The 27823-nt window shown below is 37.6% G+C and overlaps 1 protein-coding gene across 1 annotated transcript in view; it reads right to left on the bottom strand.

Moving 5' to 3' along the window:
* The window catches only part of TYR (tyrosinase), a 107588-nt gene extending 80174 nt beyond the window's left edge, over nt 1-27414 (bottom strand). Inside the window, exons 1-2 of the mRNA XM_037839310.1 lie at nt 26596-27414; nt 6041-6257 (exon numbers count right to left, since the gene is read on the bottom strand). Coding sequence (XP_037695238.1) covers nt 6041-6257; nt 26596-27414 — 1036 coding nt within the window. The remainder of the gene's footprint in view (nt 1-6040; nt 6258-26595) is intronic.
* Nucleotides 27415-27823: the final 409 nt, after the last annotated feature.

Here is a 27823-nt window from a genome sequence, read left to right as displayed (position 1 = left end):
ACACAATACAGCAGTCCTTACATTGTTTCAGACTTTTTACAAAGGTAGCATTAACTCTTGATAAATGAGGCATGTCCAAAGCAAAGCTACTTGAAAGTAGCATGCATGCCACTCGTTTGAATTCCCTACATGTCATAGGAAGAGTTCTATTTTCCCTGAGAACTTGGAGAAGGGAAAAAAAATAGTTACTCTTTAAGAGTAAAATGAATTGAATCAGCTCACAGTGGGAGAAGATAGACTGAATTCTAAACTCACTGGGGATGGTGCCTCAGCTTAGTCAATGAATATTAAAATGTCAAAAGACTGTTGTGAGGATTAAATAAGATAATATGTGAGAAGTGAGGATAACTGGCATACAGGAATTTTTCTTGAAATTGTTATAATCAGGTTCACTACCACAGATTCAAAACCTAAATTCAATTGAGTTTGACTGTATAAACCCGAATGCCAACAATTTTGGTGAGATGGTGATTCTGGGGGTTCAGCAACCCAGAATCTGGAAGGGTTTCCCTGGTCTGGATGACCTGTCTCTCCAGACTTTTTACCAAGCTACCACTTAATTGATAACTCAGTTTTCTGGTTCCCTCGGGATTGGTAAAGAGAGTGTGAAAGAAAATTTGATCTTTATGTGTGATTGTTCTGTAAGCCCAGAACCTCTCTAATAAAGAAAAAAATAAGAGCATTCAAGACTTCAGATCACTACAATGTGTCACTTGACTAAAACAACCTCCTTAGCATTCAGTTTTTGAATCTGTGGCAGTGAGCCTGATAATTTCTAGATATCCTAAAAAAGTTCATTTCTCAGGCTGGGAGACTGAAAACTAGACCATCCTTTAAGACCTATTTCTGGCTAGTCAATTGACTTTTCTCTGCAAGTACACAAACTATTCATCTTAAAACTTCATTCAAAATTTCAAAACTCCCAGTATCTTTCATCCTAGCCCCTCAGGGAGCTTGTTTAGCACTTTCTAGATTGATCCTCATCAAATCCTATCAAATAAAATAATAAGATACCTCCCAGTGAAGTATTTGTCATCATATAAAAAAAGAAAGGGTTGAAGGATTGCGGGGGGAAGAAAGTTCTCTCTTAGAGAATTGTAATAGTAGTTTTTTCAAAAGTGCTGTTATTCGAAGATAGATTTTTTTTAATGTTTGTGTAGCTTAAGAGGACAAAATAAGTCAATGGTACAAGTTTCAGAATTGTCCTCAATTGGTTGTTTGCTTTACTGCCTTATATTCAGCACCAAGATTTTCTGTTTCTATGCTTGAAACAACTCATCTTCATCCTCACTGTCATTACCTTAGATCAAACCCTCACCATTTATCATTTTCTAAGTTAATCATCATTCTTTCTGTATTCTCCTATGGCTCACACCATGATATTTTTTGAGATACAGATTGGATCATATAGGTTCCTTGATTTAAAAATCTCCTTTGGTCCTCATTGTCTAGAGCAGTGTTTCACAAACTAAAGTACTTAGATATATTCTTGAATATAGGAAAGTTATATTATGATTTTTAAATATTGGATTTTCATCATGATGATAGCTAACCTTCAGTGTAGCACTAAGGGATTTATTTATATATCTTCTTTCCAGTGTAGTTTTGAAAGACATTCAGTAGAATAAACTTTAGTTTGTAATTCCCTAGGGATTGTGTGGACATATTCTTAGAGGTCTGTGATTCCCACCCCCCCCCCCACACACACACACACAGGAAAAGATTGAGAAACACTGGTATATATGATATATTCTAAACTCCTTACAGCCCTTGCTATTTCTCATTACAAATGCAAAATTCTAGCCTCATCCAACGTATCATATTTTTTGGTAACTAATCTCACTCTTTCACATCTCTATTACATTGCTTAGTTTGTTTCCCGCTGCTGCAAATGCCTCTTCTCCTCTGCTTGGTGAGCAGTTATTGATTTCCACCTTCTTGGGAAGTCTTTCTGATTTATCTCTGGGTTCCTACCTCATTTTATACTGACCATTGCGTTGCATTTTCCTTATGTGTTTGTGTGGTGTTTCCTCACTAGATGGTGAGCTCTTTGATGGTAGAACTGTATAATATTCATTTCCTTATGCCTTTGCACATCCATTATTTCCCACAGTACCAGATTCATGGCAGGCTCATTGAATGGAATGGAATTAGATTTTGGGCTCAACTTAAAGACTTTCTGGTTCTCTCTTTTGAGGTAGGTTGTTTCCTGTGTAGGATGATTGACTGGATACGTTGAGAGGTCTCTTTTGACTATAAGTTTCCATGATCCTAAGTTGCAGTTGTTAGAGGAGGATGATTGGAAACAAGATAGTGTTACCCATGAGGGTGCAGACTAGCTTGGTCCAACTTGAGATTGATTTTCTCTCATGCCATGTTTAAAATATAGAGTTTATACATGACTGTTGCTTTCTTTTATTCATTATTCATCAGCTCCTGAGCACCTACTATACATCAGACACTGTGCTTAGAGGTGAGAATACACCAAAAAATTAATTGTTTTTGGTTCCTGCCCTTCTTCCCTTTGGGAACTCGGACCTTTGTGCTGTCTCTTCAGTGCTTGGCACCCCCTCTGAAATGTTCCTTTACATCTGCTCCAGAAATGTTCTTTTCCATGCTCCTCTCTCCCCTTTTTTTTTCCCTCTAAACCTAGCCCTTGGTGAACTATTTTCTCAGGACTCTATACTTAATTTCTAAGCTAACTGTCAGAAAAGTTAATCATTGATGACTGAGTTGTCAATAATTAGTCCCAGGTTAATATAAAAATAGCTACCATTTATTGAAGAAAGTCAAAAGGCTTTCATATATTGTATCATTTAAACCTTATGCTAACCATACGATTTACTACTGTTATCTCCAGATTGCAGATGATGAAACTAAGGCCTAGAGAAGTTAAATAACTTGCTGAAGGTAATCCATTTAGGAAATAGTACAGCTGGCATCCAAACTCAGGCAATTTTGCTCAGGAGCCATTACCTTTAACTACTTCATTAAACTGCCAGCCCTCCCAGGGGTAATTACATTTTGCATTAGCACTCTTGTAACTACTCCTGATTGTGAAATACAGGACACCACAGGTATTCAGAGATTTGCATGAGAAGATTCTTCGTTGAACCTGATAAGCCACACTCCATGGGACCACCTATTCAGTCTAATAAGCAGACTCTTCTATAATGCAGTCTTACGTTTGTTTAATTTATCATGAACATGAAGTCTTTTTTATGCAATTCATAAATTGCACATCTTCATTCTTTATTTCAGCATTGCAAACTAAGAAGACAGCTGAGATTACATAATCGATTTCAGTACAAAAAAGCCTAGTAATTCTTCCATTCTTGAACTGACGATAAGAATTTGTTCTATGGAAGTACATTACACACCTCTCAAGTTCCCAAAGAAAAAAAGGGCAGTGATACTTGTGAGACTCAATCAGAAGCAATTCAATTCCATATGCATTTACTGAGAGGGTGTATAATGGTAGCCCTTGTTCCTGCTTCTCTGGTCCTGCTCTCCTCACAGCCGTGATCACTCGAGTGTTACCTGTAAGCCTTCAAGCCCCACACCCCATACTGTTCAGGATCTGATAGAAAATGTCTCTCTCCAGTGAGCAAAACTTGCACACAGATCTTGATCTCTAATATACCCCCTCCCCCCCATAAGGAACAATTGCTCTTGCAATATGGCTGATTCCAGGCATGAGGCAGTATAGATATGAGATGAGTCTAGAACATTTTGTTATACCAGAAAGAAAGAAAGTGCTGAAAAAAATGAAGGGGATATGAAACAGAGACACAAGAGCCAACTTAAAGGTGTGCTCACTGGTCAAATCTGGGACCATTAGAGCACCGAAATAAGTTAACACATTAATGAATTATAAAAAATTGAAAAAATAGAACTCTTAACTCCATACCACACACATGCACACACAGAGAGGGAGAGAGAGAGAGAGAGACAGGGAGAATTGAGAGCTCTTGCTAACAGAAGAATCCTGATTGCTGTCTGTTAATGCGAAGGGAGTATTAGAGTTGGAAAGCCATCATTTTGTAACCATCAGTGGATGCTAACTATAGAAGAAAATTGTGATGAGTAGCAGGGTATTTTCATGGTCTTAAAAAGTATCTCTCTACAGAGAGTTTATTAGTTGCGAGGCAATAGAAGTAATTACACTGTGGGGAAATTGAACCACACCTGGAGCAGGTGATCAAAATTAACATCACCAATGAGAGTCAATCGTCATGTGTCCCCAGATGTGATATCCTTTTAGAAGAGTATGGAAACCTCATTTGAGAACCACTGGCTGTGATAACACAGTTAAAGCCACTTTTCTTCTTTGACCTGAAGCCCTAGCGAAGTGAGCTTCCCCTACCTTATTTCTGTGACAAGCCCATGTTCCTTAAAAACAAAGTCCATGCTTTGTCTCTCATGGCTGGAAAAGCTGTCTGAAAAACCTGAAAAGTGTCCCAGTTCCCCCAAGGATGGATCACTGCCTTGCAATATCAGTAATGTCGGCAACTGAAGTCCTGCTATTAACCTCTGCATAGTCCAATGGGCAGCCAATACTCCCAGAGGCTGGCAGGCCACTGTATGTCTTCCTGCGTCCTGGCATCCGGGTTGTGGGACTCCCTGGAACAATACGTTGCATTCTTGCATGATATTGAAGGACCAACTTCGTATTGGCCAACTTCAAGAAACTCCCTGACCCCCTGTGAGTCATTACAGTACAATGGAAAGAACCTAGACTTTGGTGTTTGACAGGCCTAGGTTCAGATTTAGGCTTTGCTTCTTACTGAATAAGTGACAATAGACAAATTATTTTAGCCCTGATCCTGTTCTTCTTTAAAAACTAGGAATAACAATACTATCTTCCTTAGAGGGCAGTTGTGAGCATTAAGTGAACTAATACATGCATAATGTTTATTAGCACAGTGCCAGCATATAGTGATCCCCTGAAAAATGTTAACCATTATTATCACTGTAGGAAATAAACATGATTTCTATTTTACAGCTGGCGCTAGAATCCCTCTTTAGGGTGGGCCTGTCAGATAAATTGCTTCTGGGTGATAGCAAGACCCTGAGGTTATGGATTGCAAAGAAAGAGGGAAATGAAAGAAATAGTGAAACTGTTCCACACTGTAGATCAATGGAAGTTAGGGAATAAGAACAACAACAAGAGAAATTAAAAAATGAAGAAAAGGTTAAAGTGAAAGAGTGGAAGTTTAGTCTACATGGTAGGGTTCCAAAGGGCTTTTAGGGAATAGATGCCTAGTGTTAAATTGTCAGTGGTTTGTCTTGCAACAAGTTAGGCTCCTATATCTCCTCAAGCTTCCTGTTAAGTCCATGACTTGAGTAGTGTTTTTATTTTGTTTTATTTCATTTGTTTCTCCAAAGCAAATTTGTGAAGGGGATGGGTTTCATGACTTGGTCACCTCTAAGCAGGGAAAAATGAACAAGTGATGAAGGGATGCTTGCAAGATAGAGAGCTCTGTAATAGAAGTACCCAGGGACCAGAAGAAATTTTATTTAGGAATCTCTGATGAAACACAGCAATCTCAGGGGATAATGGGATGGAGGCTTTGTCTGTCCTTTTTATAGTTAAGAGGAGGTACTTACCTCAATGAGCTTACTTCCCAGATGACTGTAAACTGGAGAAAAACACTAAAACAGGAAAATGCTCTAAATCCAAAATCCCGTATCTATCATTCTTCAATTTAAAAAGCTCTGAAAATGGATTTGTATGTTTAGCACCAAAAATTATTTAGTGACAAAACCTAACTTTACCACCATTCAACTGTCTATTGTTTCTATTCTCACAGTGGGAATATTCATACATTCATACACTTTGCTGAAGCACAATTAGTGTGTTGAATTATTGTGTCTGGTGAGCCAGCAAGACGTTGCTAGTGGTAAGGTTGTCCTTACTCAACTCAAAAATTTTCTGAATTTTCAAATATCTCTGGGCTCCGTGTTTTGGGTAAGTAATTGTAGACATGAATTTGGGGTTGGGGTGGTGAAGGGAGGACAGTGAAAGAAAAGGGCTTACCTTCCAGTGTATTTCTAAAGCTGAAATTGGCAGCTTTATCCATGAAGCCAGATTCATACTGGGTCAAACTCAGGCAAAATTCCACATCAGCTGAGGAGGGGAGCCTTGGGGTCCTGGCTTTATCATGGTTTCCAGGATTGCGCAACAGTGGTCCCTCAAGTGTACCATTGCATAAAGCTTGACGGCTGTTGTACTCCTCCAGCTGGCTACAGATGATCTGCACAAAACACCTCTGTGTTAAAGGTTATCTTCACTACTTCTGAGTCAAAGGGGGAAGGCAGGGAGGTTGGCACATGGCATGGTCAATGGTAAACACTCAATAAATAGTAGCTTTATTACCATTAATCTATATTAGGTTCAGAATGACAAGGACTGTGAATTATTTCACCTTGTAGTTTTGTTGTTGTTGTTGTTGTTCATAAAATGTCCCATTATTGTCTACCTTTTTTTGAGATGCAATGTAACACTCCTGGTGGATGACATTTTTAAAGCATAGCAATTTCCCTGATTCTTTAATTTAATTGGAACTAATTTAACTGTCTTTGCAGGGTAATAAACTTACAAATGAGAAGTCTTTGCATTTGTATAATAAAAATTTTTTTAAAAAGTATGGTAAAAGCATTGTTTCATTGAAATCAGCAAGCAATGCTTTGCACATTTACAAATGTGGAAATTTAAAGACTGAGAGTCAGAGAAGGTAACTGAACTTTCCCAGTTCATACGGCAAATGAACGGAAGAGTTGAGACCCCAACTCAAGTCATCCAACTCCATCTTTAGTGTATTTTGAGAGTTTATAAGCAGCCAGCAGGGCTTAACATTTGAAGTTATTTAACCAGTTTCTAGGTTAAAACCTAGAACAGGGTTCTAGTCCTATATCTAGTTTGTGGTTGACTCCAGATATGAGATGCCTTTGATTTAACATAAAATATGGCAAAAGTCTAGCCAAACCATCAGGGAAATAGGGAAATGGCTTTAGACGTCACTGTAAGTATAAACCTGACTCCTCAGAGGAGGCTTTGTGAGTGAAAGTTTTGCTAAAAATAATAATGATACTAAATAAACACTCATTAAATGGTAAACACTGGGATAAGTGATTTTGCTGTGTGGCAGGAAAAGGCTCTCTGCTTTAAATATTGAATCCATTCCCATTCTGTCTCTGGTATCAAGGTGTTTGGTTGGTTGGTTGGTTGATTTGTTTTTTTTTTTTTTAGCTTAATAAGACATCATCAATTCATAGTCTGTTACCTTGCTGACCTTGTACTGAATATCTTCATCCTTCTTCATCCAGAGCTGTGCTCTAGGAAGCTGACTTTTAGGAACTGAAACTAGTGGCTCTTTTGCCCTTGGCTTCCTTTGTGTTTGGTTCATGGAGGCATCACAGTATCTCAGAGAACAGGAGAGAAGGAAGTTTGGACTTTTTCTCTGAGCTGCCTCTCTGCTGATTCAACTAGGGATTGCTGCCTCCCTCTACCAAAAGCCTGTCAGGTGGCCTGCTTCATTCCAGGAAACTCTTCTTCCCATTAAGCCTTCAGGTTAGCGGTGGTTATAGCTGTTTTCAGCCTCAGGGTGTAGAGCTATCCTTTGTTGGTTTCCCTAAATCCCGACCAGATTTTTATTAATAAACTCTTCTAGTATAACCTGTTTGAGTATATCATCCATTTTCTGATGGAATCCTGACTGATGTAAATCTCACATACTCTCTCCCTTGTTCACTCCTCTGTTGCTCCACTGGCCTGCTTATTCTTCCAGGACTTCACCAAGCATGCTCTGCACCATGGTCTTTCACTGATTTTTTCTTCCGAGTGGACTGTTCTCCACTCCCCACCCTCAACTCCTTCCACATTCTCCCATCTCTTTCACTATGTCAGTGGAACCTAAACTAAACAGCTACTTGCAATTGTATTCAACCTCACCTATCCATGTTGGCAGTGTGCTAGGGGACATGGTTAACACTAGCTAGCAAGAGCTGATTGTGTACAACCCTTCTGAACTCTGTGTTCAGGGACATCTCATTGGCATCTTGAGATTCACCATTCTGGGAGTATTTACACCACAGAAATTGACAAACGCTACAAGTGTAATCCTCCCTCCCCTCTCCCCACCTGCGAGCTAGTTGTTAAACATTTACTGCTCATCACTGTACTGTGCTTTATCCATAGCACTTAGCACCTTCTGACTACCACATAATTTATTTATTATGTGTATTGATTTTATGTCACCCCCAAACACACATGTTCCTAGCTCCCAGCCCACTAGAAGGTGAGTCACATAAATTGCTCAGTATTTATAGAGATCATGTATCTTAAAATGTTTTTTTTGCATTAATGAATAAAGCAAGAAGATGTATATAGTCTGTCTTCATAACAATGCTTATATAAGATCCATGAAAGTAAGAGCTGTATTTAACTTGTTTACTCTATATACCCATTAATTATAGTACTGTGCTGACATACAGTAGACATTCAGTAGTATTGGTTGAAAAATGCACTAACAATAAATCAATTATTCTATCAGATGAGTTCTTTTGTTATTCCCATCTCATAGAAGACAAAACTGGGGCTTGCAGAGGTTAAGTGACTTCATCAAAGACACAGTTAATAAAACTGGGGGAAGGGGTGGGGGCATGATGGTGGAGTGGTGAGGTGTAGGTTTTAGTTTCTCCTCCAGGGCAGTAGGTAGAAAGCCAGGAACTGCATGGACCAGACACCGCAGAGCAATTTGAGGGGCATACTTCATACAACACTCATGAACATGTGGAACAGCTGAGATCAGCAAAATCTGTAAGTTCTCATGGCCAGGGGACCAGCGCCCCTCCCTGCCAGGCTCAGTCCCATGGGAGGAAGGGCCGTTGGTGTTGGGAACGAGGACGGAGAACTGCAGTTGCAGCTCTTATTGAAAACTCAGACTGCTTATCCAAACTCCAAACATAGATAGATGGAGACCAGACACTGGAGAATCCAGGAGCAGTCAGCTTGGCAGAGAGGAGATAGGGTTAACAAAAACGGCAAAATAAAACCCAAAAATAAAAACAGAGACTTTTTGGAGTTCTGGTGAACATAGAACGGAGAAGGGCAGGGCTCAAACAGACTCAGGCTCTGGCAAGTGTCCTTGTCTGAAGAGCCTGTTTCTCTGCTTTCTTGATTGTTCCTTAATGGCCTTAATCTCCTTGTCTCTTAGCATTTCAATAGCAATTAGATCTGCAAGGAGGGCCCTTTTTTTTTTTTTTTATCTTTTTCTCTTTTTCTAAAACAACTACTCTAAGAAGCCCATTATAGAAAGTCTCAAAGACTTGCAATTTGGGCCCAGACAAGAGCAGAGCTAAGAGAGCTCTGAGACACAAAGCAATAAGTCTAGTGGCTGAGAAAATTCACTAAACACAACTTCCCAAAAAAAAAGGGGTGTCCCCTTACAGCCATCTTCCCGGAGGGCCACAGCCCAGAGCTGCCCCAAACAACCCAGTGTGGTGGGAAGTGTTTCCAACAACACAGGCACACACCACAATATCAGGCATGAACAATAGCCTTTGCTCCACCCTCAGCTAATGGTCCCGGAGCTGGTAAGGCAGAGCTGTGTGAAAAGGAGGAAATTAACATGCCCCATTCAGCCATACTTTCAGCAGACTGGGAATGCCCCTATACAGCGCTGCAGCCCAGAACCTCCCTTGAGGGATGGCACTCACCTGTGACATAGCACAGTTGTCCTTCAGCAGAGGACCTAGGAGTGCACAGCTTGGAAGAGGGACCCACTCGCAAGTCCTATGGACCATATGCCAATACCAAAGACTTGTGGGTCAGCAGCAGAGACAAACTATGGCAAACTGAACTGAAGGATTAGACTATTGCTACAGCTTTAAATCTCCAGGAACACCTGGGAGATTAGATTATTAAAGTCACCCCCCATCCCTAACCTCTCAGACAGACGCCCCATATGCAGGGCAGGCAACACCAACTACACATGCAAGCTTGGTGCACCAGTTGAAACCCACAAGTCTCACACCCCCACTCACCACAAAGACAAAGTCGGGGAGAACTGGTTTGAGGGGAATAGGTGGCTCGCAGATGCCACCTGCTGGTTAGTTAGAGAAAGGTTACTCCATGAAGCTGTAGATCTGACAAATTAGAGATAAGGGTTTGAATCTCTAATTCAAACATATCCTAGAAGAAACCTATCAAGTTAAGCAAATGCCCAGAGGCCAAAAACAACAGAGAATTTTAAAGCATATGAAAAAAACAGACAATATGGATAACCTAAGCCCAAACACCCAAATCAAAAGGTCAGAGAACACACAGTACTTGGAGCAATTAATCAAAGAACTAAAGATGAACAATAAGACCATGGTGCAGGATATAAAGGACATGAAGAAGACCCTAGAAGAGCATAAAGAAGAAATTGCAAGAGTAAATAAAAAAATAGATGATCTTATGGAAATTAAAGAAACTGTTGACCAAATTAAAAAGATTTTAGACACTCATAGTACAAGAGTAGATGAAACTGAACAGTGAATCAGTGACCTAGAGGGTGACAGAACAGAAAATGAAAGAATAAAAGAAGGAAAGGGGAAAAAAATAAAAAAAAAAAATTGAAATGGACCCCAGGGATATGATAGATAAAACATCCAAATATAAGACTCATTCTGTTCCAGAAAGGGAAGAGAAGGGTAAAGGTCTAGTAAGAGTATTCAAAGAAATTGTTGGGGAAAACTTCCCAAATCTTCTAAACAACATAAATACACAAAGCATAAATGCCCAGCTAACTCCAAATAGAATAAATCCAAATAAACCACTCCGAGATATATTCTGATCACACTGACAAATATGGAAGAGAAGGAGCAAGTTCTGAAAGCAACAAGAGAAAAGCAATTCACCACATACAAAGGAAACAGCATTAGACTAAGTAGTGACTACTCAGCAGCCACCATGGAGGCAAGAAGGCAGTGGCATGACATATTTAAAATTCTGAGAGAGAAAAATTGCCAACCAAGAATTCTTTATCCAGCAAAGCTCTCCTTCAAATTTGAGATGAACAAATGCTGAGAGAATTTGCTAACAAGAGCCTTCCCTGCTTGAGATACTAAAGCGAGCCCTACTGACAGAGAAACAAAGAAAGGAGAGAGAGATATGGAGAAAGGTTCAGTACTAAAGAGATTTAGTAAGGGTATGTTAAAGGACATTGAGAGAGAGAGGGAAAAAATATATCTGACAAACATAAACCAAAGAATAGGATGGCTGGTTCAAGAAATACCTTCACAGTAATAACGTTGAATGTAAATGGATTAAACTCCCCAATCAAAATATATAGATTGGTAGAATGGATAAAAAAAAAAAAATAACCATCAATATGTTGCATACAAAAGACTCATCTTAGACACAGGGACACAAAGAAATTGAAAGTAAAAGGATGGAAAAAAATATTTCATGCAAGCTACAGCCAAAAGACAGCAGGAGTAGCAATATTAATATCAGATAAAATAGACTTTAAATGCAAGGATGTTATGAGAGACAAAGAAGGCCACTACATAATAATAAAAGGGGCCATTCAACAAGAAGAAATAACAATCATAAATGTTTATGCACCCAGTCAAGGTGGCACAAAATACATGAGACAAACACTGGCAAAACTAAAGGAAGCAATTGATGTTTCCACAGTAATTGTGGGAGACTTCAACACATCACTATCTCTTATAGATAGATCAACCACACCAATAAGGAAACTGAAAACCTAAACAATCTGATAAATGAATTGGATTTAATACACATATATAGAACATTACATCCCAAATCACCAGGATACACATTCTTCTCTAGTGCCCATGGAACTTTCTCCAGAATAGATCATATGCTGGGACATAAAACAAGCCTCAATAAATTTAAAAAGATTGAAATTATTCAAAGCACATTCTCTGACCACAATGGAGTACAATTAGAAGTCAATAACCATCAGAGACTTAGAAAATTCACAAATACCTGGAGGTTAAACAATACATTCCTAAACAATCAGTGGGTTAAAGAAGAAATAGCAAGAGAAATTGCTAAATATATAGAGATGAATGAAAATGAGAACACAGCATACCAAAACCTATGGGATACAGCAAAAGCGGTACTAAGGGGGAAATTTATAGCACTAAATGCACACATTAAAAAGGAAGAAAGAGCTAAAATCAAAGAACTAATGGATCAACTGAAGAAGCTAGGAAATGAACAGCAATCCAATCCTAAATCAAGTAGAAGAAAAGAAATAACAAGAATTAAAGCAGAAATAAATGACATAGAGAAGAAAAAAACAATAGAGAGAATAAATAACACCAAAAGTTAGTTCTTTGAGAAGATCAACAAGATTGACAAGCCCCTAGCTAGATTGACAAAATCAAAAAGAGAGAAGAACCATATAAACAAAATAATAAATGAGAAAGGTGACATTACTGCAGATCCAAAAGAAATTTAAAAAAATTATAAGAGGATATTATGAACAACTGTATGCCAACAAACTGGATAATGTAGAGGAAATGGACAATTTCCTGGAAACATATAAACAATGTAGACTGACCAGAAAAGAAACAGAAGACCTCAACCAACCAATCACAAGCAAAGAGATCCAATCAATCATCAAAAAACTTCCCACAAATAAATGTCCAGGGCCAGATGGCTTCACAGGAGAATTCTACCAAACTTTCCAAAAACAACTGACATGAATCTTACTTAAACTCTTTCAAAACATCAAAGAAAATGGAACACTACTAAACTTATTTTATGAAGCTAACATCAATCTAATACCAAAACCAAGCAAAGATGCTACAAAAAAGGAAAACTACAGGCCTATCTCCCTAATGAATATAGATACAAAAATTCTCAGCAAAATACTTGCAAATCAAATCCAAAGACACACTAAAAAAATCATACACCATGACCAAGTGGGGTTCATTCCAGGCATGCAAGGATGGTTCAACATAAGAAAATCAATGTATTACAACACATTAACAAATCAAAAAAGAAAAATCAAATGATCCTCTCAATAGATGCTGAAAAAGCATTTGACAAAATCCAACATCCCTTTTTGATAAAAACATTTCAAAATGTAGGAATTGAAGAAAACTTCCTCAATATGATAAAGAACATATATGAAAAACCCACAGCCAGCATAGTACTCAATGGTGAGAGACTGAAAGCCTTCCCTCTAAGATCAGGAACAAGACAAGGATGCCCGCTGTCACCACTGTTATTCAACATTGTGCTGGAAGTGCTAGCCAGGGCAATCCAGCAAGACAAAGAAATAAAAGGCATCCAAATTGGAAAAGAAGAAGTAAAACTGTCATTGTTTGCAGAAGATATGACCTTATATCTGGAAAACCCTGAGAAATTGATGATACAGCTACTACAGCTAATAAACAAATTTGGCAAAGTACCAGGATATAAGATTAGTGCACATAAGTCAGTAATGTTTCTATATGCTAGAAATGAACAAATTGAAGAGACACTCAAGAAAAAAATACCATGTTCAATAGCAACTAAAAAAATCAAGTACCTAGGAATAAACTTAACCAAAGATGTAAAAGACCTATACAAAGAAAACTACATAACTTTACTAAAAGAAATAGAAAGGGACCTTAAAAATGGAAAAATATTCCATGTTCATGGATAGGAAGACTAAATGTCATTAAGATGTCAATTCTACCCAAACTCATCTACAGATTCAATGCAATCCCAATCAAAATTCCAACAACCTACTTTGCAGACTTGGAAAAGCTAGTTATCAAATTTATTTGGAAAGGGAAGATGCCTCAAATTGCTAAAAACACTCTAAAAAAGAAAAATGAAGTGGGAGGACTTACACTTCCTGACTTTGAAGCTTATTATAAAGCCACAGTTGTCAAAACAACATGGTACTGGCATAAAGATAGACATATAGATCAATGGAATCGAATTGAGAATTCAGAGATAGACCCTCAGATCTATGGGCGACTGACCTTTGATAAGGCCCCCAAAGCCACTGAACTGGGACATAAATCTTTTCAACAAATGGGGCTGGGAGAGTTGGATATCCATACCCAAAAGAATGAAAGAGGACCCCTACCTCACACCCTACACAAAGATTAACTCAAAATGGATCAAAGATCTCAATATAAAAGAGAGTACCATAAAATTCTAGAAGATAATGTAGGAAAACATCTTCAAGACCTTGTATTAGGTGGCCACTTCCTAGACTTTACACCCAAAGCACAAGCAACAAAAGAATAAAATAGATAAATGGAAACTCCTCAAGCTTAGAAGTTTCTGTACCTCAAAGGAATTTCTCAAAAAGGTAAAGAGGCAGCCAACTCAATGGGAAAAAATTTTTGGAAACCATGTATCTGACAAAAGACTGATATCTTGCATATACAAAGAAATCCTACAACTCAATGACAATAGTACAGACAGCCCAATTATAAAATGGGCAAAAGATATGAAAAGACAGTTCTCTGAAGAGGAAATACAAATGGCCAAGAAAGACATGAAAAAACGTTCAGCTTCACTAGCTATTAGAAAGATGCAAATTAAGACCACAATGAGATACCATCACACACAAATTAGAATGGCTGCCATTAAACAAACAGGAAACTACAAATGCTGGAGTGGATGTGGAGAAATTGGAACTCTTATTCATTGTTGGTGGGACTGTATAATGGTTCAGCCACTCTGGAAGTCAGTCTGGCACTTCCTTAGAAAGCTAGATATAGAGTTCCCCTTTGATCCAGCGATGCACTTCTCGGTATATACCTGGAAGATCTGAAAGCAGTGACATGAACAGATATCTGCATGCCAGTGTTCATAGCAGCATTATTCACACTTGCCAAAAGATGGAAACAACCCAAATGTCCCTCAACAGATGAGTGGATAAATAAAGTGTGGTATATACACATGATGGAATACTACGTGGCTGTAAGAAAGAAAGATGTCATGAAACATATGACAACATGGATGAACCTTGAAGACATAATGCTGAGCAAAATAAACTAGGCACAAAAAGAGAAATATTATATGCTACCACTAATGTGAACATTGAAAAATGGAAAACAAATTGTTTGTAATGTAGAATGTAGGGAAACTAACTATAGAGAGCAATTAAGGAAGGGGAATGATAACTCAATAAGAACAGATAAGCTATCGTGGGTAAATTTAAAGTTCTGGGAATACCCAGGAATGACTATGGTCTGTTAATTTCTGATGGGTATGGTAGGAACAAGTTCACAGAAATGTTGCTATATTAGGTTATTTTCTTGTCATAGAGTAGGAACATGTAGGAAGTAAAGTAGTTATCTTAGGTTAGTTGTCTTTTTCTTATTACCTTGTTATGGTTTGTTTGAAATGTTTTTTTTTAAATTGTATGTTTAAAAAAATTTTTTTTTATATATCTGATTTTTAAAAAAAGAGTTAATTAAAAAAAAAAAAATGAAAAAAAAATATGCAGAGCCCCCTTGAGGAGCTGGTGGAGAATGCAGGGGTGTTGGGCTTTCCCACCTCAATAGCTGCTGATGTGCTCATAGACATAGGGGACTGGTGGTTTGATGGGCTGAGCCCTCTACCATGGGACTTGCCCTTGGCAAGACTGTTGCTGCAAAGGAGAGGCTAGGCCTGCCTATAATTGTGCCTAAGAGCCTCCTCCTGAATGCCTCTTTGTTGCTCAGATGTGGCCCTCTTTCTCTAGCTAAGCCAACTGGGCAGGTGAAATCACTGCCCTACTCGCTACATGGGATCTGACACCCAGGGGAGTGAATCTCCCTGGCAATGTGGAATATGACTCCTGGGGAGGAATCTAGACCTGGCATTGTGGGATGGAGAACATCTTCTTGACCAAAAGGGGGATGTGAAAGGAAATGAAACAAGCTTCAATGGCTGAGAGATTCCAAAAGGAGCCGAGAGGTCACTCTGGTGGACACTCTTATGCACAATACAGACAACCCTTTTTAGGTTCTAATGAATTGGAATAGCTAGCAGTAAATACCTGAAACTATCAAACCACAACCCAGAACCCATGACTCTTGAAGATGATTGTACAAAAATGTAACTTATGAGGGGTGACAATGTGATTGGGAAAGCCATATGGACCACACTCCCCTTTGTCCAGTGTATGGATGGATGAGTAGAAAAATGGGGGCAAAAAAAAAAAAAAAAAAAAAAAAAAAAAAGGCACCCAGTGTTCTTTTTTACTTTAATTGTTCATTTTTACTTTAATTTTTATTCTTATTATTTTTGTGTGTGTGGTAATGAAAATGTCAAAAATTAATTTTGGTGATTAATGCACAACTACATAATGGTACTGTGAACAATTGAATATACGCCTTGTTTTGTATGACTGCACGGTATGTGAATATATCTCAATAAAAATGAATTAAAAAAAAAGTCATACAGCTATACTTCAATACCAAAATATGTAGAAAATCAATAAAAGAGACATACATGGCCATTCAATTGAAAAAAAATTGGGGGAGCCAATATTTGAAATTGCTCTTGTATGATTAAGGATGCCAATCTCAGCAAATATCTTAAATGAGATTTTCATGTCTTTATTGTGCATTCGCACATCAAGGTACTCCAGTGTCCTTTTATCTCTTTACCAAGGACTTTGTCGCAAAACTTCAAAGACTTCATACTACGAAGTCCAATGATCCTGTAAGTCCTCATCTTGACATAGCATTGGACACAGTTGACCACGTCCACTTTCGCAAAACACATTTCACAAAACACTTTCCTCTGTATTGGATTCTCTGATAATATTCTCCTTTTTTTTCTGCCTATCTCTCTAACAGCTACTTCTGGATGTCCTCCTTGCTCAGCCTCATCTATCTTGTCTTTAAAGGTTGCAATGCCCCAGGCAGGGCTAACCATATCATTTGCAGCATGTGCTGCAAAATGAAAATGTGGGGCATGACAGGATGTGGGGAAGTCAATCTGCCTTTCTCAGTAGGTCTGCTGTCCCAAACTACCATGGAGGGGTGACTCCAAAGGGATCAAAACTTCCCTGCAGGGATTTCTTGTACCTGAATCAGAAGTGGGGAGGGGCCCCTGTATAATCACTGCACACTGGGTTGTAGTGTGCTCGGCTAAGCAGGGAGGGCATATGTTTTATCCTGCACCAAAATGCTGCAGGACCCACACCAGACTCCATCTATTCTCATTGTGCCAAGGTCCCCACCAAGGGTGCAGGGTAATGATGGAATATGGATCTCTCTCTCCTCTCACCAGTATACCTGGGCAAAGGGCCAGAATGGCAGGACTTGTCAGGGTCTTGGAGGGGAGCAGGAGCAGTCAACCAAGAATTCATCATGGGAAGTTTAAGAACCTGTCTCAGGGAAGCAGAGAAGCAGCAGGAAGCAGGATCACATATGAACCAAGGCTCTAAGCCCCCAGTGCATTCTCCATTGTCCAGTTGTAAATATTTGTCATTTATAAAACAAAAATCAAAGATAAAATTAAGAATTTCAAGACCACAACCATAGGTTATTAAACCTCAAACATGGGGCTTCCTTGTAAGCATGGCACCTTGTGTGACTGCACTGGTCCTGGGTTTGGACTTGTACCCTCTTCTTTTCTTTCTCTATATCCTCTCCTTTGACTCTCTCAAGCAGTTCCATGGCTTGCATACCAACTGAGAAGGACTCCAAAATTCCTATCTCCAGCCTAAAAGCACTCCTCTGAGTTCTAAATTTGTATATTCACCTCTGATTTCATATTTCAATGTTGTCTCACATACATCTCAAACATGATACTTTAAAGACAAAAAGCAGTTCCTCTTCTTGTATTTCCTATCACACCAACTGAAACTCAAGCCAGAAAACCATGCTTCCTCATATTCAAGCCAGAAACCTTTATCATTTGTATTTTATTCTCCTTTACCTTTCGCATTGAAACCATCAGCCAATCTTGTCAATTCTACCTCTGAAAATGTATCTTAAATCTGTCCAGCGTCCTCCATTTCCCTAAATCCCGTGTGTTACTACTGCTGGAGTCTGCTTGCCACTCACTTTCCTCTGGGTGCTCCTTGTTCTTTGCCATCCCATGCCACCTTTCTTAAAGCCTGAGCATGTCCACTCTTATGTGTGTATCTAATATCCTACCTATTCTATTCCTGTTACGAAGCAAGAAAATTAGACATTGTTGGCTCTAACTTTAAAAAAAAGTTTGATATAGGAAAGCCTTCCCCTAAAATGTATAGGTTAATTTTAATTATTGTGCAAAAAAGGAAAAAAAAAAGTATGCAAAAAAAGTGACTCAGAAGGATCTGACTTTGGATGTGAAGAAAGAAAGTTTTAGAAACTCTTCAGCAAGTTATTTTGCTTATAGATTCAATTATATGTAGACAGAAGAGTAATCTATGATAAAAATATGTGACTAAATAAGTCTACTGGAGCCCTTTAAATAAGTATAAAATTGAAAATTCTAAGTGGTTAAAAACATTACATCATAATTTAATTGCCAGCTTTATTTTTTATTTTATTTTTCTCATTGGTACATAAATTAATGCTGCAACTTAAAATCATCAGTGTCCTAGATTCAATAAAATAGAGCACTTTAATAAGATAGTGAGACATGAATCCTAAACCAACCATGAAGAGCAGGGGATCCTACTCTGCCATCCATGACTATTCACAAAAAGTATTTGCTTCCATAGAGGGCTTGTGACCACTATGTGGATAACATTGCTCTTTACCCAAATTAAGCTTTATTCATTTTAGTCTCACTCAATAGACAACAATTACCACTGCCCTTACAAAAATGTAACCTCCATGAGGACAATTTTTTTTTTTTTTTTGCTATTATTCTTCACTCCTTTTTCTCAAACCTAGAACAATATCTAATACACTGCAGAGACTCAATATATATTTGATAGATGAATGAACAAATCAATGAATTAACCAATGAATCTTCTACAACAAACATGTTGAATACCCATTTTTACTAGTCCTGTGATTGGTACCAGCTTCTGCCCTAGAATATATTTCCAAAAATGTTTCTTTATGTTAAATGTTCAGTTCTATTCAACATATATTGAGCTCCTACTCTATCCCAGACCATGAAGATGGCACCTCTATGTGAATTTTTTTTTTTAAAGAATTTCACAAAATTACCCCTGGGTTTATATGTTTATGATGAGGGAAGTGAGCCTGGGGATGGAAGACTACAAAAAGCTAGGGAGATCTAAAGTTTTTGTCATGATTTATAATTTTATGGACAGCTGGTAAGGCATATGGAATGGTGTTTTAAAAGTGGAAAGTCTTCCTGGTCAACTTGTTGGTACCACAGTTGAAAAATAATCGAGATGATTCTACCAGTCTCCTTTCCCGGTGAGCTTGACACCTTCAAACATGTAAAAGGAAATTAAATTATAATCACATAAAACTGAATAAGCCATGTTCTCCAAAGATGGCTGCTACTATGTTAGACAAGAGATACTTAAAGAAGCTATGCCTACTTTTAAATTTTGGTAATAAGATATCATTTACATATTGAAGCAATGTGTAGTAGGAAAGAATTGGGCTCCAGATTTAGGCAGATACAAGCTTCCATTTTGGCTTAGCTACTTACTAGCAATGAGCAAATTATTTAGACTTGCTGTGTTACAGTGTACTCATTTGTAATATGAAATAATATATTAAAAGGAATTAGTACAGTTTTTGGCTCAACAGTTATCAGTCTCTGTCCTTGTTTCCTCATACTTCATGCCATTCCTCAATCTTTCTATGCATGAGAAAACTGAGAACTAGAAACGTTGTCTAAGTTCATATGATATTTAGAGCCAAAGCCAGAACACTAAAACACAGATCTCCTGATTCTAAAACTATAACCATAACATCTATTATTCCCTGTAAATGACCCAGGACTGGTTGAATAAAACCAATCTAGCTTTTGCATTGAATGTAATGTACTGAATTCCTTTATAATGTTGATTAACTAGACTCCATGGCAGGTATACATACGAAATAACTTTCATTCCTGTTTGAATAATAAACCACCTCAGGATATTTTCAAAAGATCCTGCTGTTTAAGACTCCTACAGCAGGCTGGGTTAAATTAGAAAGAGTGTGAATGGATCTATTTTTGATGAAATGCCAACTGCCAAGTCATTAAGTGTTCATTTGACTGAAGGTATTTCTTACAAAAAGGAAATCTACCCTGGTTCCAGAAATAATTTGAAAAACTTAATCCCAAATTGTCATCTTTCTATTTGATACTGCAAAGGAGGTAGAGTAGGAGAAATTGTTGGAACTTTGGTTATGATCATGGGGATTGCAGTCAGAGAGACATGGGTTCCAGTATTAAATCTGTTTTACGTTCCTAGACTGCTTAAAACAAATACCATGAAATGGTCATATTAAATAATGAGAATTTATTTGCTTAAGGTTTTGAGGCTGAGAAATGTCCAAATCAAGGCTTCACCAAGGCGATGCTTTCTTCCCCAAGACAGGCTGCCGGTGATCGTTGGCTCCTCTGCCACGTGGCAAGGCACTTGCTAGCATCTGCTGGTGTCTCCTTTCTGTTCTGGGTTTCACTGACTTCAGTTACTTGCCTCTGTAGCTTTCTTTTTCTCATGTCTAAATTCATTCCACTCAAGAAAGGGCTCCAGTAAGGAGATTAAGACCCATCCTGAATGTGGTGGGTCACACCATAACTGAAGTAGCCTCATTAAAAGGTCCTACTTACAATGGTTTCACACTCTCAGATTTGGATTAGACCCAAGAACATGTTTTACTGGGTTGCACAGCTTCAAACCACCACAGACACTTTATTGACTACATGATCTTAGGCAAGTTACTTAAGCTCTCTGAGTATCAAAATTTTTCATCTGTAAATGGGATAACTTTTCATCAAATATCCAATAATCTAACATGTAAAACACTTCATATATAGTGTCAAGTGTTTAGTAATGAAAGCTATTATTATTGAATACCAGACCATTGGACAAGCCACAAATCATTTTTAAACTCTGGCTGCATAGTAATGGCTGCATATTCATTATTATAATAACTAAACTTAATAGTTATTATTTTATATTTTATAAACATAGTATAATAATTACCACACAGGGAATTCAAACAATATATCAGATACTAAACTAGTCATTTTACATTAAAAGATATCATTGAATCCCTTCACAATAATGCTTTAATATATATTTGTCTAATTTTAGAGACAAAAAGGTTTTCAGAATAAGGAAACTTTCCCAGGGTTTACAGCTAAGTAACTCAAAAGATTATGTTCTTTCTACTACGTTATTCTGCTTTCTATTTTATTTAGTCCCTTCAACACTTGCATAAATAACAATTGAAACCCATTTTTTTTTTTTTTCTGGTGGGAAAAACCAAAGATCAGAGATTCTAAATAGCATGTCCAAATCACAGGGTAAATGACAGAGGTACAATGTGAGCCCAGATATTCTGACCAAGACTCTGTTTGTTTTTTTATTTCACCACAGGTGATTTATAACATATAATGGTATAAAAAAATCAAGCATCCCAAGCTGAATGAAAGAAGGAACAGATGTACTAATCAGGAAGGTAAAACTAGTTAGTATTATCTTAAAATTAGAGAAGTGGCAACAAACTGTTAGTTATTAAAACCCTCTAGGAGCAAAGACATACTATTGTGGCATTTAAGGTTTATTTTAAAAAATAAATGTAAACTATATGACATTCCACAGAATCTCTGTCATAAAGAAAAAAAGAGAAGCTCTTATTTCACTGAGCTGTTTCCATGGTTACCCAAAACCCATGACTCTCTGCTGAAATGTGACTTTTTTCCTTTCCCACTGTTTGCGTCCATGTGATGTGCTTTTCATCTGATGAGTAAATTCCCTGGCCACATTTTGCTCATGCCCATCATCTAGCAAAGGTTTTCTCTCTTTATTTTGATCCATCATGACAGCTACCCTGACATAGCTTTTCTTTTTATTGCTAGTCTATCTGCTAGTTCCATAATATTGAGTCTAATTGTGTTGAGCACAGGTATTTGTACTTAAATTTTATTAACAATTAATCTCACTACCTGCAAAAATAATGGACTTTTTAATTGTTACAAATATATCTCTACTTTAAAAGTTCCTGGTATTAAACTAAAAATAGATAAACAAACAAATATACAAAATATTCTGAATATAAGCTGTCTAAGAAAACTAACATAAGTACCTGACTTTCTAAATATGATTTTATTTAATAGACAATTCTACCAGGTAACTATTATTGATCTCACTTAAACAATGAAGAAAATGATGCTCAGATATGTTGCAACTTGCTTTATCTCGATTGTATGCTCTCAGTTTTGTATGTGCGCACACACATACATATTGTTGGGGAAATATAATTAAAAGCAAAATCTTCTCCCAATCCAGAAAGCCTCTCCACAAAGGTAGAAGAGAAAGCAAAAAATTTTATTATTGAATAAGCATTAAACCAGACTGTGATGCAGCACAGGCAATCTGCTAAAGAGATTGCAAAAGCAGAAAAAGCTTACCTTTTTTATGTGGCTAAGCAGATACAAACCATTACATACACATTCTCAAGATATTTCTCATCTTTATGACTGGAAGTACTTTTACAATTTGGAGCCAGGAGCCCCCTAGAAGTTATAATTTCTTCCCAAGAAGCTGTGAGATATCTGCCTTGATTACATTTCAAAAGGACAAAGAGAGAACTTAGAATTACAAGTTTTCTAAAATAAATACTAAGAGATGGGAGAGAGGAGGAAGTCCCTTTCCTTATGTTCAACAGAGAGAATCAAGTTTTTTTATTTTTAAATTTGTTTTTGCCCTTACAGTGTACAAACCCAGAGAAAATTATGCACAGTGTCTTTCCTGTCCCAGACTTTGCTTATAGGCATTGTTTTCTCCTTGGCATTGGGGAACCAGCGCTACAAAGAAGGATGCTCTAAGCCATGCAGATCTAGCCATGCAGAGACTTTGTTTGTTTGTTTTAAACCTATATTAGCATTGGAGCTACTAGTTCTCTGATTTTTAATTTTATTAATTCAATATATATTTATCATGCCCATTCCATACATATATAATGATTCTGGGCTCTGCAAATACAAAAATAGATTAGAAATGGTCTCGGAGCAGCTGACAGTCTGGTAGACAAAGTTAGGCTTGAAAACCATTAAGTATTTGAAGAGATATAGGTGATATGGTATAAATCTGTACAAAGAATAATGAGGGCATAAAGGGAGAGGAGCAATTTTACAAGAGTAGGGGATGTGGTTCAATAGAAGTTTAGTAGAATATTTTCATTCAGACATTAAGAAAAAGATAGTCTATCTGTCCATGTTGTCTGGGGCAACTGAATTTTAAAGGAATTAAAATGACTACATGTCGATTTATACGTCAAGGAATTAGTGGCTTATTTGATCCTTTCTGAGCCTAAATGGTTCTTGGAAATAGGAGACAAACACAGTTGACTTACATAGCGCTGGAGTCAGAGGTGCTGTGTTTTAGGCCTCAGGTTTGCTTCGCATTGGCTGTGTGACCTTGGGTCAATCATCCTATCTCTCTGGGCCTCTCTTATTTATGAAATGAGAGCATTACAATAGTTACCACTGAAGGTCTCTCAGCTCAGAGTTAATGAATGCCATCAATCTGTAAAAGCTCCGTTTTGTGTCTAGTGAAAAAATATCTGAAGCCAAGAAAAAAATAGAGGCTTTGTATCAAAGAGGCTAGCAATCTAGCTATTTTGGAAGGTATTAATGAATTCACTTAATCTGGAAGCTATTTGATCTAATCCAACACATAATAGTCCTGTTCTTGATTTGGGTGTTCAATTTAGGGAAAAGCATTAAAATTAGTGGTGTGTTTATTACAGAACCTGTGTTTTTATAGTGAAAGTAAAGAGATACAAAAGCAATTTCCATATCAATTAAATCAGTGATTCTCCATGCTGGCTGAACTTAAGAATCTTTAGGAGACAGTTTTAAAAATACAGATGCCTGGACTTTGTAGCAAACCACCTGAATCAGAATTTCTGGCCCAAATTGGGTAGGTGAAGTCTATGCAACTGTTTCGTTTTGAATTTTATTTATTTATTTATCTATTTATTTATTTATTTTTAAAGCTTCTAGGTGATTTTGTTACTGAGAACTACTGAGTTAAATCAATGTTGTCAAAAGAAATAGTCACCAGTATAATCAAAGCTGTGGGTTTATTGAAGGAGAAACTGCTGCTGTGGGGAGATTTCAAACCAGGGAAGTTGGAATGAAAGTCTCAAAAGCCATCTGGCCACAGCTGCTTATAAAGGCATTTCCGTGATGATGGTTGACAGTAAAGTTCCTTATTACATAGAGGGGTCTTACAAAGCAGAGAAATTTTATACATTGATTAGTATGGTTATGCTTGTTCATTCTGATAAGTTCTCTCTACTGGACCAAAACTTGCTTATCATCAGTGCTGCCTATCTGTGACTTTGTAGAGTATATTCTATTTTCTTGGAAAGCCCCAGGAGTCAATAGTTTTGTCTGCTGGAAAATCCCTGAAAGTTCCGGTAAAGGGCTCACTCCTGGCAACACCTAATGCAGGTGGCCATTTTATTTTCCTTAATAATGTACACAACTGATCATAATTTTGAAAGACTTTGTAACCAGAATCCTATCAAAGGAGTGGAATTAGCCGACTATAGTTGAGTTTGCCTCTCATCTTTGCTGTGACTATCCCAGGATATGACATACAGTAGGTGCACAGCAAATGTTCATTCATTTTGCCTTCCCTATTTAAACTGTTGTTTGCTTGTTTCTCTTCAATGGTCTTACTCCACTAATTTTATTTTCAAAGCCATTTATTACACAGAAGTTAATCACAGAATCAGGTTGCAGTTAATGGTGTATCAATTTTTTCTTTAGAAAATAATAAGATTGGCCACAGTCATTGAGAAAAAAGGGGAAAATTTTTTCCTTTAATAATCAATATATTTTTAGAAAAAAATTACAAATATGTTTTTTGGTAGCACGAGGTAACACAATCCCCATGTAATTAAAAATTAATTCATATCAATCTATTAAGCTTCAGTGTGGACTTTCTAACATTTTTGGTAATTTTGATAATCCTCTAGCCTTTCTGGGTCAAGTGAAGCTGTATAGTTAAGGAAGCATTATAATTGACTGAAAATCCCACATCAAAGCTAAGATTTTCCAGCAGTAACAGAAGATGTGAGAGTTAGGTTAGAGTTTTGCCCTTTATATATTACAGTAGGTGGACTGGAAGCTTTATTAAATAAAAATTTTTTCAAATAAACACATTTTTCCAGTCTGTCCTGCACAAATATATTCATTTCTCAGTAAATATTTGACATTAGCAACACCAGAAATTATATAGTGGAGGTTTTCTGATGAGCTTCATTAGGCTCCATTTGAAAGGTATATGATCTTTTGTGGGGAAAACCATCCACATTTCAGACTGCAGATGTGGGGCATGTTAGTCAAAAATACTGTATTAGAAATTTTGGAAGATGGGCAGAAAAGCATTCCTTCTACCTATATGGTTTAAAAGGATAAATAATTAAAAGTATATTTCTTTGGTTACCTTTTGCCTCTAATCTAGAGTGATTGATCCAGAATAGGAGAAATAGGAATCCCTGAGTTTGGACCTCTGAAATTTGCAAGTATTTAGGAGCAAATCTAATTTCTTGTGAAGCCTAATGCAAAAAAGTGAGACACAATGGGTCAAATCCTTTGGCCGAGGACATCAAAGCAGTCATGTCCATGGAAACAATATAGAGTGGTATTGCAGCCAGACTATCTGAGATCCAGTCTTATCTCTGCCATTAGGTAGCTGTGTGATTTTTGCAAGTTAACCAATCTCTTTAAACCTCAGTTTTCTAATCTTTAAAATGAGGACAATTTACTAAGAGTATTAAATTAATTAATGCATGCAAGCACACAATGCACACAAGCTTTACACATGTTCAATGTTCAATGAATGTTAGTTGTTTTCATTATCTATTTGAGCCTCAGAAGTCTCATATATATATATATTTTAAAAATGACAATTCAATCCAATTAGTGTCCCCAAACTTTCCTAATGACACTAATTACTATACATACTTATTAAATTATGCCTTCCTTGGAATGTTCTCTGAAGATTCTATTCAGTGAGCGTGGAGTAGGACCAGAAATTTGTATCTTTAATTTGTACACAATATGAATTTTATTGTGAAGGAAATTTAGCTACATGGGTAATAAACCATTTATTTAGGTATTCATTCATTCATTCATTCAACAAATACTTTAGGAGCACTTGCCATTTGCCAGGCACCAAGCTAGTTGCTGGGAGATATAGTGATGAACCAAGTACTCTTTAATCATTAGAGCTAAGAAACATGGAAAGGCAATAAATATTAAAAAAAAAAGTCACACAAATATCTGTGCAACTACAATTGTGAAGTGTGATATAAAGGAAAAATACAAGGTACTCTGAGTGCTTCCAACAGAGGATCTTCCCTACTCTGGATGGAGAAAGATCTCTCTGAAGAAGTGATTGGTAAGGTGCCTTTCTGCTCTGGCATTGTATTCTACAATTCAACCAGCTTTGTATTCCAACCCCAACTTACCTGCCAAGAGGAGAAGAACGATGCTGGGCTGAGGAGGTTAGGATTTGCTGGGTGGCGCCCTCCCATGTACTCATCTGTGCAAATGTCACATTCTTCTGCATCCCGCCAATCCCAGTATGGAATAGTGAAGTTCTCATCCCCTGTCAGTGTCTGGATTTCTTGTTCCCACAGCAATAAAAAGAGTCTGTGCCAAGGCAGAAAACCAGGTGCTTCGTGAGCAAAATCAATATCTCTCCAGACAGCAGACCCCCCAAGCAGTGTATCCCTTGACACATAATAATGCATCCAAACAAAAAGATCATAAATGTTGATGTCGCTAAACATGGGTGTTGATCCGTTGTTCATTTGGCCATAGGTACCAGTAGGGATGACATAGTCTGGGCTGATGGTATGCTTTGCCATAGTGAGGTAGGCAAGGAATTTGTCTTTCTCTGAGATGCTCAAATCAAAGATGTTTCTTCTCACCAGGAGTCTTCTTTCTGTGCAGTTTAGTCCCCCAAAGCCAAACTTGCAGTTTCCACAGTCGAATCCCATAAAGTTGCCAGAGCACTGGCAGGTCCTATTATAGAAGACGGAGGGCCAAGACTCCCGGTCATCCACTCCCATGAAGGGGAACTGAGGCCCAAATGGTGCATTGGATAGGAGGACGTCCTGGCAGGAACCTCTGCCTGAAAGCTGGCCACAGGGACTCCCGTCTCCTCTCCATGGTGGGCAGCATTCCTTCTCCATCAGGTTCTTGGAAGAGGCACAAGCCCGAGGGAAATGGCCGGTGGAGATCTGGAAACTCCACAGCAGGCAGTACAAAACAACCAGGTGCATTTTTCTGCTGGTCCTCACGAGGTCTTGGAGTTGGTTAATTGGAGCCACACACTTCTCTTTTCAGCTATCCCTACACACTGATGATCACATGCTTTTCCTAAGACCTATATAATACCACTCCCATCTCCAGTATAAAACATTCTCAGGCTTTATCTTAAGCTTTCATCTTCTGAAAAGCACATGACTAACTTTTCATTGGAGTTGGCATTTATCCTGCCAGTGGGGCAGGCATATTTTAAAGTGAGGAAACACTATTCACCATTAATTCTTATAGTTGTAAGAGTAATAATAATAATAATACCAATAATAATAATGTCTGATTTAAGTAAACACAGTTAATGACTATGAAATTAATTATATGAAATTATCATTTGAATTTTTAAATGAAATCTAATGTTAGGACTAGACT

This window comes from Choloepus didactylus, chromosome 6 (assembly GCF_015220235.1).
Source record: "Choloepus didactylus isolate mChoDid1 chromosome 6, mChoDid1.pri, whole genome shotgun sequence".
In the NCBI taxonomy this organism is placed as follows: domain Eukaryota; kingdom Metazoa; phylum Chordata; class Mammalia; order Pilosa; family Megalonychidae; genus Choloepus; species Choloepus didactylus.
This window is presented reverse-complemented; position numbering and strand designations above follow the sequence as displayed.